Genomic DNA, 14,487 nt, shown 5'->3' on the forward strand with positions numbered 1-14,487 from the left:
TGGTCCTTTCCTACCTTTTTCTGAAACCATACTCCCCCTGGTTGTCTCTTCTCTAGTACTAGCACTCAGTGACAGCATTCAATATATGTTCTTTGTGAATTTCTATAGTGATAACTGATAACTCGATTTTTCTGCTGCTATTTAATATGGGAAAAAAGTAAAAGTTGTCTTAGCTATTCTTATATCATGTTACTTCGCAGCTCACAATGAGTGACATACTTAGTGAGGAGCAATAAAACATGGCACAATATGATTTCAACATAAACAAAGGCGTAAGAACTGAACTACCCTCAGTTTTATGTTGGTTTTATGTTGCTACATATATGACATGATCTAAAAATGTCTTGGGGGGAGAGACCTATCTCCTAGAGTTATGCCACAGTAAAACCTATTGTTCATGAACTTGGATCAAGAAACACATTAACTGGAACACAGTAGTTATTTTTGTTATCCCCCCCCCACAACTACTTTATTTTTGACACAAGAAGGAAATTTTCTGAAGTTCTGAAAGTCTTAAAATCACTTATGGTTGCCAAGAAATTTAACTAAGAGATATTAAGGACTTGGAACTATTCTGCATGAAAATATATTTTCCAAACCAGTGTCAATCTTGAATTAGTTTCCACGTGTAAATCAAAAGTCATATAGGTGTTACTTCAGTGACAGGAGGGACACAGGAGTGTCACATGATATGTTACATATTATACCAAGGCATATCAAAGCAATTAAATAATATACAGGACTTGATTCATTCTGATGAAATCAATTAATATGGTGACATATCAAACATTTATGATTCACTCTGTATTGGGAGAGCAATTCAATTCTAAAAGGTTGCTCTTATTTATTTTTAGATGACCTAACCCAAGAGATCATTTAGAGTTTCCTGTTTTTCTTCTTTTACTCTTGGAGTCAAATGATGATCATTTTTCACATGTGCAGCTGTTACAAACCAAAATGCTAATATTCATCTGGAAGGAAATAACGTGAACTGATTACAACTGTGCCAGAGCAGCACCCCACCCCTCACGCCCTGGTTCTCAGGACATCCATGTGATGACTCCCAGTGTTGACATGGACAGGGCTTTATGTTCAGAAAAGATGCCCCATAATTGGTCTCCACTTAAGCTTGAGATACCTTGTTTTAAAACATCAAATCTACTCTTAACAAAACCAACCTCTTTTGCCACAAAGCCTGATATTTCTCCCCTTAGTTGGAAGGGCAATATGTCTTTTATTTGGAACCACCAGAACCTACCTTCCTTTCCCCACTTAGTTCCCTGTGAGGCAGTATAGAAACTATAGTTTTCACTGAGCTTATGTAAATATGATTTGGTCTGAAAAATATATCACAGCTCAGTGTGTATTGGCCCTTCCTATTCACGTACATTCTTTCTTCTGCTGTTTTGTACATAATATAAGCAAGCACACATACATATTCTTCTGTCGATGTAATGCAAACATCTACCTCCTGCAAAAATGCTCATTCTGCTTAGTCTAGCCCAAATGGACACTTTCTGAAAAATCACCTGATTCCTACATTATAAGTATTTAAATCCTAATATCAATATAATCATCCTAGGGAAAAACAACTTTGGAAGGTAATACATTACTTATACCAACCTCAGTGATCCTTTTAATATACTCTATACACATGGAGAATTGTTATAATCAAGAGAGGTAATAATGCTCAACTGTAGGAATAGAATGAGCAAAAATTCTAGTTTACAAAAGCAATGTAGGCTACTAATATTCAGGTCATTAGAAAAATAAGGGCAAGAACATAACCAATTAAATATAACACAATTTATTAGACAATGATAGGTCGCTGGACAACCCTTTGCCTTCCTTATTCCAGCAACAGATTCCACTGTGATAGGACATGCCCTGGTGGGTATCTGGTTAATATGGACTAGAGTTCTTATACTAGAAATTGCACATTAAAAGCTCATAAAAATGCCCATGCTCAAGGTACCTTTGCAGACCAATGGACTCAGACTCCCTTGGGTGGGGGTCTTGGAATTTTTAAATGCTCCACAAGTTATTTTATTATGCAGTTAGAGGTAGGGATCACCAACACTTTCACTTCCTTTTCTCCAATTTAAGGTAAACCTTTGAAAAGTCTGAATGGATTTTGGTTAAAGGTGGTGCTACTGACATCTAGTGAGTAGAGGCCAGGGATGCTGCTAAACATTCTACAATGTACAGGGCAGCCCCCACCACAAAGAATTATCCAGTCTAAAATACCAATAGTACCAAGGTTGAGAAACCCTGCTGTAAGGGAAGCAAAACAATGGTTTTCCATTTTTTAGAATTCCTTAACTCCATTAGTCCAAAGAACCAAATGTCATGACCCTTTAGGCACAGCTCAAGTTCTGGGTGTAAAGACTGAGATCACTGGTGTGAAATAGATCTTGTCCAATACTGATCACAATGCAATTATTTTTTATACCCTTGGTCTCATTGCCTTCCATTACCTTTCAAGCAGAAACTCAATCATTACATAAAAGAATTCCAAGGCAAGACATATGGCTGTCTTCATTCAACACTCATTCACTATGTCACATAAGGTGAAAATAAACTCATACGACCACACCATTCAGCAATCATTTCATAAAGGACTATAAAAACAAGCCACAAGAAACTGGACTGTGTCAATGGTCTCAGAGAATATTAGTTAAAAATGACCACAAATACTGCAGAGTGGCTAAGTGTCAGTTCTCTAAATAGACATAGAAGGGGACACAAACCGTGTAAGAGTCAATGTTTCCCAAAACATATGGCCAAATAATAAGCATACTATGATCTAACATAAAAATGTTGAGAATGGCCCATCTTCAGTAACCCATGAGGATGAAACTGTTTCTTTCCAGTAGTCATGGTAAGCAAATCCAAACTCTTTCTCATTTAGCTAGCCCTTCCTGTCTGGATTTGCCAGACAGCTGGTTAGCGTTAGAAATGCTGTCCATGGCTACTCGACCCAGGTCCTATTTATGCATAACTGATTGGCCAGAATCATAACTGGAACCGTAAACTTGGCCAAGGTCACATTCTGCTCAAACCAGCTGAATTCATCAATTCAGTACAGGGCTACTCAAATACAGAAGAGTAGAGCAAAACAGCCCTTAATGACATTCCATTGTAGAAATTCAGTTTACATAATAGAGTTGAACCATGTATATCTATGCAATTCAAAAACCCCACCAAATTCAACCATTATGCTCCATGAAAGACGCATTTGCTTTAGTTACTTAATCCTTTACCTCTGTCTTTGTTTTTCTCCTTTCCTAGTGAATCCAGTTTCTTTCTCAAAGATTTCTTTCTCTTCTGTCCATCTGTAAATATTAAAAAATAAGAATTTATAAAAATAAACATATGAGTGATAGTTTACATTATTAATAATTACATTTTAGCAGAAGTGTGGCTTTTCTCTTACTTCACTGAGAATTTGACAGAGTACCAGCTCTGAAAATACATAAAAATCTCTGACTTGGATAGCACATAAAATCAGAATCTTTGTGCATGCTCTTAAATTTTCTTTCAGTCATGGAAAGTATAGGAAAATTGCCTCCTTTGGAAGTAATCTAACTTTGACATTTAGATATGTTTGTTTTTATTATTGCATAAGTCTCTTCCTATTCTTCATGATTATGCAACTCAATGTTCATCTTGAACCAAATCTCCATGAAAGGAGAGTTAATGGTACATACATTTTTGACATTATGAGCTCGTAGAGTATAACTGGATAAGGAAATGGATTTGGGGGTTCATAGAGCTCGGATTTAACTATTGCTACACCACTTACTAACCATGTGACTTTGGACATGTCTTAGTGCCCTCATCTATAAAATGGGAAGTTCATGGGGTTCTTGGGAGAAATAAATAAAAGGATGACTATAAAGTACCTAATAGGTGCATGTGTCAGGCTACTTTCATTGTTGGGGCTTGCATAGTATTCCATGGTATGGTTGTACCATAATTTAATTAACCATTCCCCCATTGATGGACATTTTGGTTGTTTCTAATTTTTCACTATAATAAATAAGGAATATATTATTTTAGCATTGGTATTTGCAACAAATACACTTAATATGTCTGTTTAACTCATCAAATAATAGAGATACCACTCATATCAGTGGGCAGCTGCAATTGAATTCCTGGGATATGATCATAAAATATTGGCATTCATCATTGCCAGAATGCGTTTCAAGATTATGCAGCTGTCAACCTAACATGTGGGAGGTGCGAATCCAGAATCTACACTGCGATCAAATAGGCAGCATACAGCCCATGTCATGAGGAAATGTATGGTGAATGAGAGGATTAATAATTGTTTTTTGTACAATTCTTTCATACAATTTTACTAAATATGTAGTAAAGAAAGATTCAGGCCAACAAAATTTAAAAACAAGACTATGATATCAGGAAAAGACATAATAAGCATTCTGAAACAGAAATGAGCATTCCTGGGATCCTCAAGAAGTTGCAGATGTTCCCAACTCCTCCTCTCCAAATTTTTGGAGGCAAAAGAACATCACAATATGTCCAACAGCCATATTCAATCCCTCCTCCTTTTCAAAGATTTTTTAAAAAATGACTCTCCTAGGCCAGGATCAGTGGCTCACACCTATAATCCCAGCACTTTGAGGCTGAGGCGGGAGGATTGATTGAGGCCAGGAGTTTGAGACCAGCCTGAGCAAGAGTGAGACCCCATCTCTACAAAAAGTAGAAAAGTTAACCAGGTCTGGTGTCAAATGGCTGTAGTCCCAGCTACTGTGGAAGCTAAGGCAGGAGGATGGCTTTAGCCCAGGAGTTTGAGGTTGCAGTGAGCTGTCATGACGCCACTGTACTCTAGTCCAGGCAACAGAACAAGACTCTGTTTCAAAAAAAAAAAGAAAAGAAAAAAAAAAGATTCTCCTCCCATAAAATGAAAATAGTTTATAAAGCTCTTCACCCTTGCAGTCATGCAATTTGTATAGGTGAAAATTATGTAAATAAGTTGTAATGTAGCAAAAGGTCATCAATCTCTTCCATCACATATATGTCCATATCTTCAATGTCTAAAAAGGATCTAACTACAAGGAGTACCATCACATACTATATGTGCACAGACAATGAACATATTAACTGCACACATTTCTAATTTGTTCTCCAAATAGGACTGACAGGTTTTACTTTGTAACACTTGGTTCATTGCTAGTTCATATCACCAAATGCATTTGACAGTAACAAAATTTTATTTTTTAAAAATCCTCTAATTTCTTCATTTAAATAGTTGATCCACAGAATAATTAAATCATATATTAAAGCTTAATAGATTTATTTTTCATAACTAGTGGACAGATCCTAAATTCATACATGTTGTCAAAGAGCCAGAATACATACAAGATAGGGGACATTTTCTTTTAAGATAGAATGATTCTTAAATTTTTTTTAATTATGGGATGTATCATATATAAATGTGTATAAATACAAATGTACAATTTAAATAATAATTAGAAGTCCAACTCCAACATATCCAACAGCCAAGTTAGGCTATTTGGGTACTAGACTATTGCTAGTACCCAAATAACCACCTGTATGCCCCCCTCCTCCTCAGCCCAGGTAATTACTGGTCTGACTTTTGCAATAATCAGTTATAAACTTTTCTTTATAGTTTTACCCTTTATGAATGCATTTGTAAAAATATGGTTTTGTTTTTCCTGTTTGGGGATGTATGTAAATGGAATCACACTGTGGATACTCTTTCTTGCCTCGCTTATTTCGTTTACCAACACTTCCTGAGATACATTCTGTTGAGGCAGGGAGCCGTGGATCATTTCTTTTGCCTGCTATTTAATGTTTTCCTTTTTTTGTATGAATATACCACAGTTAATTTTCCCATTGAACTGTTGATGGAAATTTGAGTTGTTTCTAGCTTGGGGTTATTAGAAGTAACATTTTTGAAAAATTTTCTTCTTGTGTCCTTACTGCATGTATGTATAAGCGTCCCCCTAAGATAGGGGCTCTGAAGCTGTGGTTCTGGGACCAATAGCATCAGTATAGCCTGGGAACCTGTTAGAGATGCAAATTCTCTATAGCCCCACGCCAGACCCACTGAATCTGGAACTCTGGGTGGCACCTGGCAATGCGTGTTTGAACACAGCCTCCAGGGGATTTTTTAATTTTTATTTTTTTATTTCTGCATATTATGGGGGTACAAATGTTTAGGTTACATATGTTGCCCTTGGCCCTCCCCCCCATCAGAGCTTCAAGCGTGTCCATCCCCCAGATGGTGCGCATCACACTCATTATGTATGTATATAACCATCCCCTCCCCCTCCCATCTGCCTGACGCCCAATAAATGTTATTCCTATATGTGCACTTAGGTGTTGATCAGTGAAACCAATTTGCTGGTGAGTACATGTGGTGTTTATTTTCCCATTCTTGGGATACTTTACTTAGTAGAATGGGTTCCAGCTCTGTCCAGGAAAATACAAGAGGTGCTTATCACCATTGTTTCTTATAGCTGAATAGTACTCCATGGTATACATATACCACATTTTATTAATTCACTCGTGTATTGATGGACACTTGGGTTGTTTCCACATCTTTGCAATTGTGAATTGTGCTGCTATAAACATTCCAGTGCAGATGTCTTTTTTATAAAATGTCTTTTGTTCTTTTGGGTAGATGCCCGGTAGTGGGATTGCTGGATCAAATGGTAGATCTACTTATAGCTCTTTAAGGTATCTCCGTATTGCTCTCCACAGAGGTTGCACTCATTTGCAGTCCCACCAGCAGTGTATGAGTGTTCCTATCTCTCTGCATCCATGCCAATATTTATTGTTTTAGGACTTTTTGATAAAGGCCATTCTCACTGGAGATAAGTGATAGCTCATTGTGGTTTTGATTTGCATTTCCCTGATGATTAGAGATGTTGAGCATTTTTTCATATGTTTCTTGGTCATTATTCTGTCTTCTTTTGAAAAGTTTCTGTTCATGTCCTTAGCCCATTTTTTGATAGGGTTGTTTGATTTTTTTCTTGCTGATTTTTCTGAGTTCTAAACAGATTCTAGGTATCAGCCCTTTATTGGATGTATAGCTTGCGAAAATTCTCTCCCATTCTGTAGGTTGTCTGTTTGCTCTCGTGACAGTTTCTTTGGTTGTGCTTTTTAATTTGATCAGGTCTCATTTATGTATTTTTGTTGTTGCTGTGATTGCCTTTGGAGTCTTCTTCATAAATCCTGTACCTAGGCCAATGTCTAGAAGAGTTTTTCCAACGTTTTCTTCTAGAATTCTAATAGTTTCACACCTTAGGTTTAAGTCTGTTACCCAGCGTGAGTTGATTTTTGTGAGAGGTGAAAGGTGTGGGTCCCCTGCAGGGGATTCTGATGCTCACTAAAATCTGAGAACCATCGCTCCAGAGTATATATGTAAAAGCTGCATTACTTGATCGGCGTGTATACAATCTTAGGCTTTATCAGGTAACATCAAACTTTTCAAAGCAGTTTTGTTCATTTATATTCCCACCAGTATGAGAGTTTACACAGCCCCACAAGGATAATATGAACTTTAAACTCCAAAACTCAAAACAATATCTTGAAGTGTTATATTTGTGAATGCTGGCCTATAATTTTTGAAAGATGTTTAATTACTTACAACAAATATTATCTTTTTTTACTTAATTAGATAGAGGTGAATGTTATTAATAGGCAACTATACAAAGTGATGGATGATGTGCAATAACATGAAAAAAATGATGCATTGCTTTAGCATGCCATTTGCTCTTTTAAAATTCTCAGGAAAATGACCAGAGTTGCACAATAAAAGCTGCTCCCTCCATTTCCCTTTCTTGCAATCAACTGGTGGTTTGCTTTGAAGTTGTCTTACAGACAACAGTAGCCTTTAGGAAGAACTTGGGCAACATGTCCTGATCAAAGAAAGACATCTTAGAACAAGCACATATAGATTGGCCTCCATGCAACTTCCTTTCACTGGGCACGGTGGAAGTCCTCATTAATGTGCTCAGAGGAGACCATGTCCTACATGGGAGACCTCACAGACACATAAAACGCATCAGCAGACGGTGACGCAGCAAGCCTTCCATGTCCTAGTGACCCCAAAGCAAAGGACCCATTAGTGTGGGGTTTGGTTAATCTGGGCATCCTCTTGGGAAAGACCGATACCAAACAGGGTCTTCAGGAGAGTCAATAACAAGAAAACAGGAGATTGTTCCTCTAAGAAGACATGCATTTCATGGACTCATTTGCTGTTGGAAATGGTTTTCCATTGTAAGGTTTTTGTTTGTTTCTCTAGCTAGCCTAGAAGCTCTCTGAGGGCAGAACCACACCTCCTAGGCTTCTGTCTTCCTCCAAGTGAATAGCATAGGCTAGGGCATGATCTGAAAACTTGGTGTCACAGTCCAAGGCCAGGAAGTCAGATGGAGATTTTGAATTCTGAAAGAACTCAGGAACAATGGAGTACACACCTCCTAATTTTAAGGTGATCGTAATCAGAGAATGAGGCTTATAAAATAGTATTTTTACATTTTTAACTATTTAATTCTAGAGATAATAATAAAAATATGGTCCAAGGAAAGATTTATTTTGGTCACAGAAGGAAAAGTAAGGGTTAGCTTTGGGGACTAAATATTACCTGAAAGGGGGCATGAAGGAGCCTTCTGGGGTGCTGATAATGTTCTGTATCTTGATCTGATTGATAATTACATGATATACACATATTAAAAACCCATCAAGCTATATTTGTGCACATGCATATTTATGTACATTGCTATATGTATGTTATTCCTCAATAAAAATAATAACAAAAGACTTCATTATTTTTATAGAACGGCACTAATGTAAAAGTTACATTAACTGAATAGGGCTGAAAACTCAGCAAGAAAGTTCTGCAGAGTGCTTAACTTGTCTAAATATCTGAATACCTAGTATTTCATCTGACCACCACAACTTCCTTGTGACACAGGCACAGAGTAATAATGAATAGTGTTTATTGAGCAAGTACTATAGACTAAATGCTTACTATATGCAACCTTATTACACCTTCACAGCAGCTCTATGAAGCCCATTCTATTATTCTTCCCATTTTATAGATAAGGAGACTGAGGCTAGGAGAAGTTTAAGTAACTTATCCATGGGCAGCCATCGGGATTTAGTAGATTCAGAACTTGCACACAGGACGTCAAAGCTATCCAACGTCAAAGCTGTCTATGCTATAGTGAAGGAAACGTGGTGTGTATTTGAGAGATGTGACAGTGACAGCCAGATATATGGATTGACATGCCCAAGGCAATGCAGAGCTAAAAAGGGAGGGCAACGAGAAACTAACAATTTTTAATCTCTAAATATGCACTGGGACTGGTGTAAGCTATTTTTATGATATTAAATATTATATTTATATCATATTACATAATACATATCAACACACAATCCACTGAGGTAGCCTTTTGATTTATTCATTTCACAGTTGAAGGAACTGAAAATAGAGAATTAAAGCAAATTCTCCCCAAAATCGCAGAACTGGTAGGTGGAGGGGATTCAAAGCCAAATTCCAGCTCTTTCCAGTAAGCACAGCTCTCTCTTGACAGGTGTGGCTGAGAAACAGAACCCAGATGCCTATGACAAGAAGCCAGAAGTCCCTTCTTTAAGGTCACTTTGCCTCTGCAGTATGAGAGATGGTTCAGGACTCTCCTATCCGGGAGGTATTTATACAATACTGGATATCCATTGCGAAGTTCAGTTAGACTCTGCCCTCCCAGAAGCCTGGGTAATGGGCAAGAAGGCACCAAGGCTTGTTTCTTAGTGAGGTAGTCATGGGGAATGGGTGTAGACAGCCTCAATTTGCAGGTACACATGGATGTTGGATGTGGCATCAACATTGGAGCTCTTTTAAATCCCTTCATTTGCAGAGCTCAATAAAGATTACATCACTGGAAAGAAGAAGAAAGCACATGCACTGGGATATGAAATGAAGACCAAAAAAAGAATTACTAAATGTCTGCTGGGGACAAAGCCCTCCTCTGGTGCTGTTACAAACACAGTCAAAGAACAAGCCTGGTGGGTGCAAGACAGCCATACTCAGCCCGCCACTATTTGAGTGGTATTTAGCCCACACGATGACTTATAAAAAGTTAAGCCCTAATGCAAAATCTTGGCAAGTTCACATACCTACCAGATTTCTAGCATCTTGAGAAAGGCAGAAGAGGTGGCAGTACTGGGTCCCACATTCCTCACAGGCACCCCAGGGAAGCCTAGGAACCTACCCCTGTGCCACTGCACCCATTTATATTACATGGAAGGCCTTGGAGATTGCATCCCCACCCAAATCTAAAAGGAAGGTTCTAGCTTGCTCAAATCTTCAAAAAAAAAAAAAAATCCTGCTGAGAAAAGTTTGAAGGAATGCTTTTTTGGCACCATCCCCCTTGTTTCCCTAGCCACAGCTGCCTCACTATTTACTTGGACCAGAAAAATAGACTCTCAGAGAAAGCAAACCAAAGGAATTCATAGGCAATGAGGGAAGCTCAGTGAAAAAGTGAGGGAAAAATGATATAAAAAGAGATACTTGGGCAGCAGAATGGGAAGTGCCCTTTAGAAACTGCATGCAATCTATGCCAGGGTTTCTCAGCCTGGGCACTAGTGACATTTAGGGCCAAATAACTCTTGGCTGTGAGGAACTGTTCTGTGCTTTGTAGGATATTTAATAGCACTCCTGGCCTCAATCTTCTAGATGTCAGAGGCCCCTCACCCTGTTGTGACAACCAATAATGTCTCTGGACATCACCAAATGTCCCCCTGGGGCCAAAATCACTCAGGTTGAGAACATCCATGCATAACTCTGCCTAGAGAGCAGGTATGAGCCCAAACCACATAAATGTGAACAACACATTCACATTTTCCCACTTGTCCCAATGCTCAATTTTTACCCAATCCCAGTTTGTAAACCAAACAATATAACAATGTTTACAAATTATTGAGCCTTTATATATCAGGTTGAATTTTCGGCCCAATAGCCCTTTTCTTCTATTTATAAATAGGAGTCTGCCTTTAGTTATGTTTCTACCAAATTCTTAAGACTACAGGTTGGGGAATAAAGGAGTTCCTTGAGTAAATAACCTTCTATTTCTTTGTATGAAGTGTTCTTTTCTCCTTTTGGGGGAAAGATCAGCTGTGAAACAGCAACTGATGGTGAACAGTTGTATGAATGGATGCTGTTCAGCATTCAGGGAAGACTCAGGAGACCCTGTAGTTCTTTCCTTTTATTTGGAGGACTAAACATGGTGGATGAAGGGACTTACTGGCTTGCCCTACATGGGCCAGAGCAAGGATCAGGAAGATATTACAGGAAGACAGCTTTGCCAGCAAATGGAACTATTTACCAATGGAATAAGCTGCTTACAAAACAAAACAAAACAAAGCACAATTCACTGTGGCTTCCATCTTGGTTGTACTCTCTGCCTTGCATGCCTCACTCTGGGAGAAGCTAGGTCATAAGCAACCCTATGCAAAGGGCTAAGGGGTGAGGAACTGAAGTCTCCAGCCAATAGCCACGTGAGGGAGCCTGGAAACTGATCCTCCAGCCCTGGTCAAGGCCTCAAATGATTACACTCCCCTCTGTGCTTGATTGCAACTTCACAAGAGCCCCTGAATCAGAACAATCAAGCTAAGCTATTTGCAGAAGCTGTGTGAGAGGAGAAATGTTTGTTATTTGAAAAAAAGAAAAAGAAAAGATGCCCAGGTAAACGCAATGTGGTATCATGGATGGAGTCCTGAAACCCAAAAAGGACATTATTGGGGAAACTGGTGAAATCTGAATAAAGTCTATAGTTTTGTTGATAGTAATGCACCAATGTTGGTTTCTTAGCTGTGATAAGTGTACCAAGGTTAATATAAGATATTAACATTAGGGCCAACTGGGTGAGGGACACAAGCAAACTCTGTACTATCTTTGTAACTTTTCTGTAAATCTAAAATTAATCCAAAATAAAAAAATTAAAGAAAAAGGCCTTTCTTGTAGGCACCAGATGTATTCAAGCAAAGGTTGGAAACTCATTTGTCAAGCACGTGAGAAAATGGAGGCCTGCGATGCTCGCTGAAGTGCTTCACAGAATTGGGAGTTCAACTTTATGACAAGAAGGGACGTGACTCACAAGCCAGGCTGAAACTAGTGAAATAATCTTCTATTTGAATCTCCCTGATCTGAAAGAAAACATGTGCCTAAGCCGACATAAAACATCCATTATGTCTGTCCTTCTGGTGAGTATGTTTGCTGGAAAGGGAGTGGACAGCTAAGAGGCTAGACTAGATTTGTTTTTATGGCCCTGGTGATGTTTTCATAGGTGCCTGATTAGATTGTCTTAAGATTCTTCCTAGATCTTAGATTCTCTAAACCAGGCGTCCTCAAACTACGGCCCACGGGCCACATGTGGGTGTTTTTGCCTGTTTGTATTTTTACTTCAACATAAGATAAGTGCAGTGTGAATAGGAATTTGTTCATAGTTTTTTAAAAACTATAGTTTGGCCCTCCAACGGTCTGAGGGACAGTGAACTGGCCCCCTGTTTAAAAAGTTGGAGGACCCCTGCTAAACCCTTCTTCTGCTTAAGTTATCCAGACTTGGTATTTTTCATTTGCATCCAAGAACAGTGATTACTATAGGATATGCTTATTTTTAAGCTTTCATGCCTATTCTGATAAACCAAAATATAGTTTTTAAAATAAAATATAACATATATTTATATATGAATGTGAATTAGGTGAGTTATACAATCTGTAGATATCCTATAAAAATGTTTACTAATACTATGTTTTATCCTTTACTAAAACTAAAATTCATTCCTTCATCTTATATACTTCTCCTTTTGAGGGATTTCAAGCCAGAGATCTCACAAAAATAAGTCAATAAAAAGACTAGACCAGATATTTTATTTCTAGTTTGGAACAGGGGGGTTATTAAAGAAGTAATAATAATATTAATGGCTTTTGGCACTTGGGAGCCATTCATTGTGCCCCATACTCTATGGCTGGTGCTTTGCAGTGATTAATCTCATCAACAGAAGTTAAACTGGCTCAGTAAATTCACATTGGAAAACAGATTGGGACTGATGGGAGCTGAGCAACCAAAACGCCAGTCAAAATCATGTCCAGGGACAACTCGGGCTGGACATAAGATCCAGTTCCTGCCATTGTCACCCCCAGTGGAATGAATTCAGAATTGTCCTTTGTATTTTGAGTTGCCTGCTCCATATTCAAAGTCCATCTCCCAAAACTGGAAGAGAGAGCAGCTCTGATTAAAAACGGAGATAGCTACCCCAGGTAAAGAAAACCAGTGGGACCAATGCAATCATCTGGCCTAAAAGTAATCCTGGAATGAATCTCAGAGATTTAGAAGGGAAGTCAAAGCAGGGATCTCTTCTCCATTCTTAAGCAAGTATTCTCTGTCCAGGGATGTTGTGCCATAGAACATGATGAATCTTCTAGGCTTTGGAATATTATTTACAATTTTACAGTTATCTGTTTAAATGTCATCTTCCCCTAAGAAAGTGGCCTTATTCTCCATACGTTGATCTATCCATCCATTCACTCACCCATTGATCCATCCATCTGTTCATCCAACATGGATTAAGCACAAAATGTAGGTGAGACTCTGAGCTAGGTGCTTTGAACTCAGATGAATGAACACTATCCCTACCTTTGAAGAATTCATAGTTCAGTGCTAGAGATAGATATGGAGGCCTAATTAAAGCAAAATGAAGAAATGCTTCAGTGAAGACATTTACTAGGTGCTAGGACAGGAGAGAGAAGGCTGTTCCCAACTCTGCTTACAAAGGATCATGTTTGAGTTCAATCTTAAAGGATAAATTTACCCTTCTCTGGGGTCTTTGAATTTTGGTAGGAGTTTTCCCCAATAAATCACATGGTGACTGCTTAGTTTAGGAAATAATTTCTTCCTGATTTTCCTAACCCTCTTAATGTTAGGAACCCTTTGTCCTTTATCAAGTAAGAATTCCATTGGTGAAAAAAGATGAGAAAATTTCAAATTCAGGAGTAGGCTGATAGCTTCTTAAGTGGTAACCAGGGTTCAAGAGTGGACAAATAAGAATTCTGGAAGAAAACAACATACATGGAAAAACTGGAAAACAATGTATGTAAGCCCAAACTGGCCCCACCTATTTTAGTCACCTTTGGGTTTCAATATATATAAATGTGTGTGTGTATGTTCATTAAGAAATCATTCATATTGTAGATTGTTGGTTATTTAACCAAATCTATAGGTCATCAAAGTTTGCATTTATTTATCACCTTGCACATAACAGTTCTTCTATTAACCTTAATTGAAATAGAAGGCAGGTAGGAACAGGGACATTTTTCTTGGTATAAATCCCAATGAATTAAACACTGTTTCTTTATACTGCTAGTACATTGTGAGAGAGGATTTCCAAAATATGTTTCCAAAGTGTCTACATTTCCCTGGGGAAGGAAATGTTTTA

The 14,487-nt window shown here is 38.1% G+C and overlaps 1 protein-coding gene across 4 annotated transcripts in view; it reads right to left on the bottom strand.

The window, feature by feature from the left end:
* Positions 1–14,487, bottom strand: part of ARHGAP6 (Rho GTPase activating protein 6) — a 474,180-nt gene that overhangs the window by 54,585 nt on the left and 405,108 nt on the right. For all 4 annotated transcript variants that reach the window (XM_012784832.3, XM_012784833.3, XM_012784836.3 and 1 more), the window contains one exon: positions 3,264–3,335. In XM_012784832.3, the coding sequence (XP_012640286.1) occupies positions 3,264–3,335 (72 nt within the window). The remainder of the gene's footprint in view (positions 1–3,263; positions 3,336–14,487) is intronic.

The sequence above is a fragment of the Microcebus murinus genome, chromosome X (genome assembly GCF_040939455.1).
Source record: "Microcebus murinus isolate Inina chromosome X, M.murinus_Inina_mat1.0, whole genome shotgun sequence".
In the NCBI taxonomy this organism is placed as follows: domain Eukaryota; kingdom Metazoa; phylum Chordata; class Mammalia; order Primates; family Cheirogaleidae; genus Microcebus; species Microcebus murinus.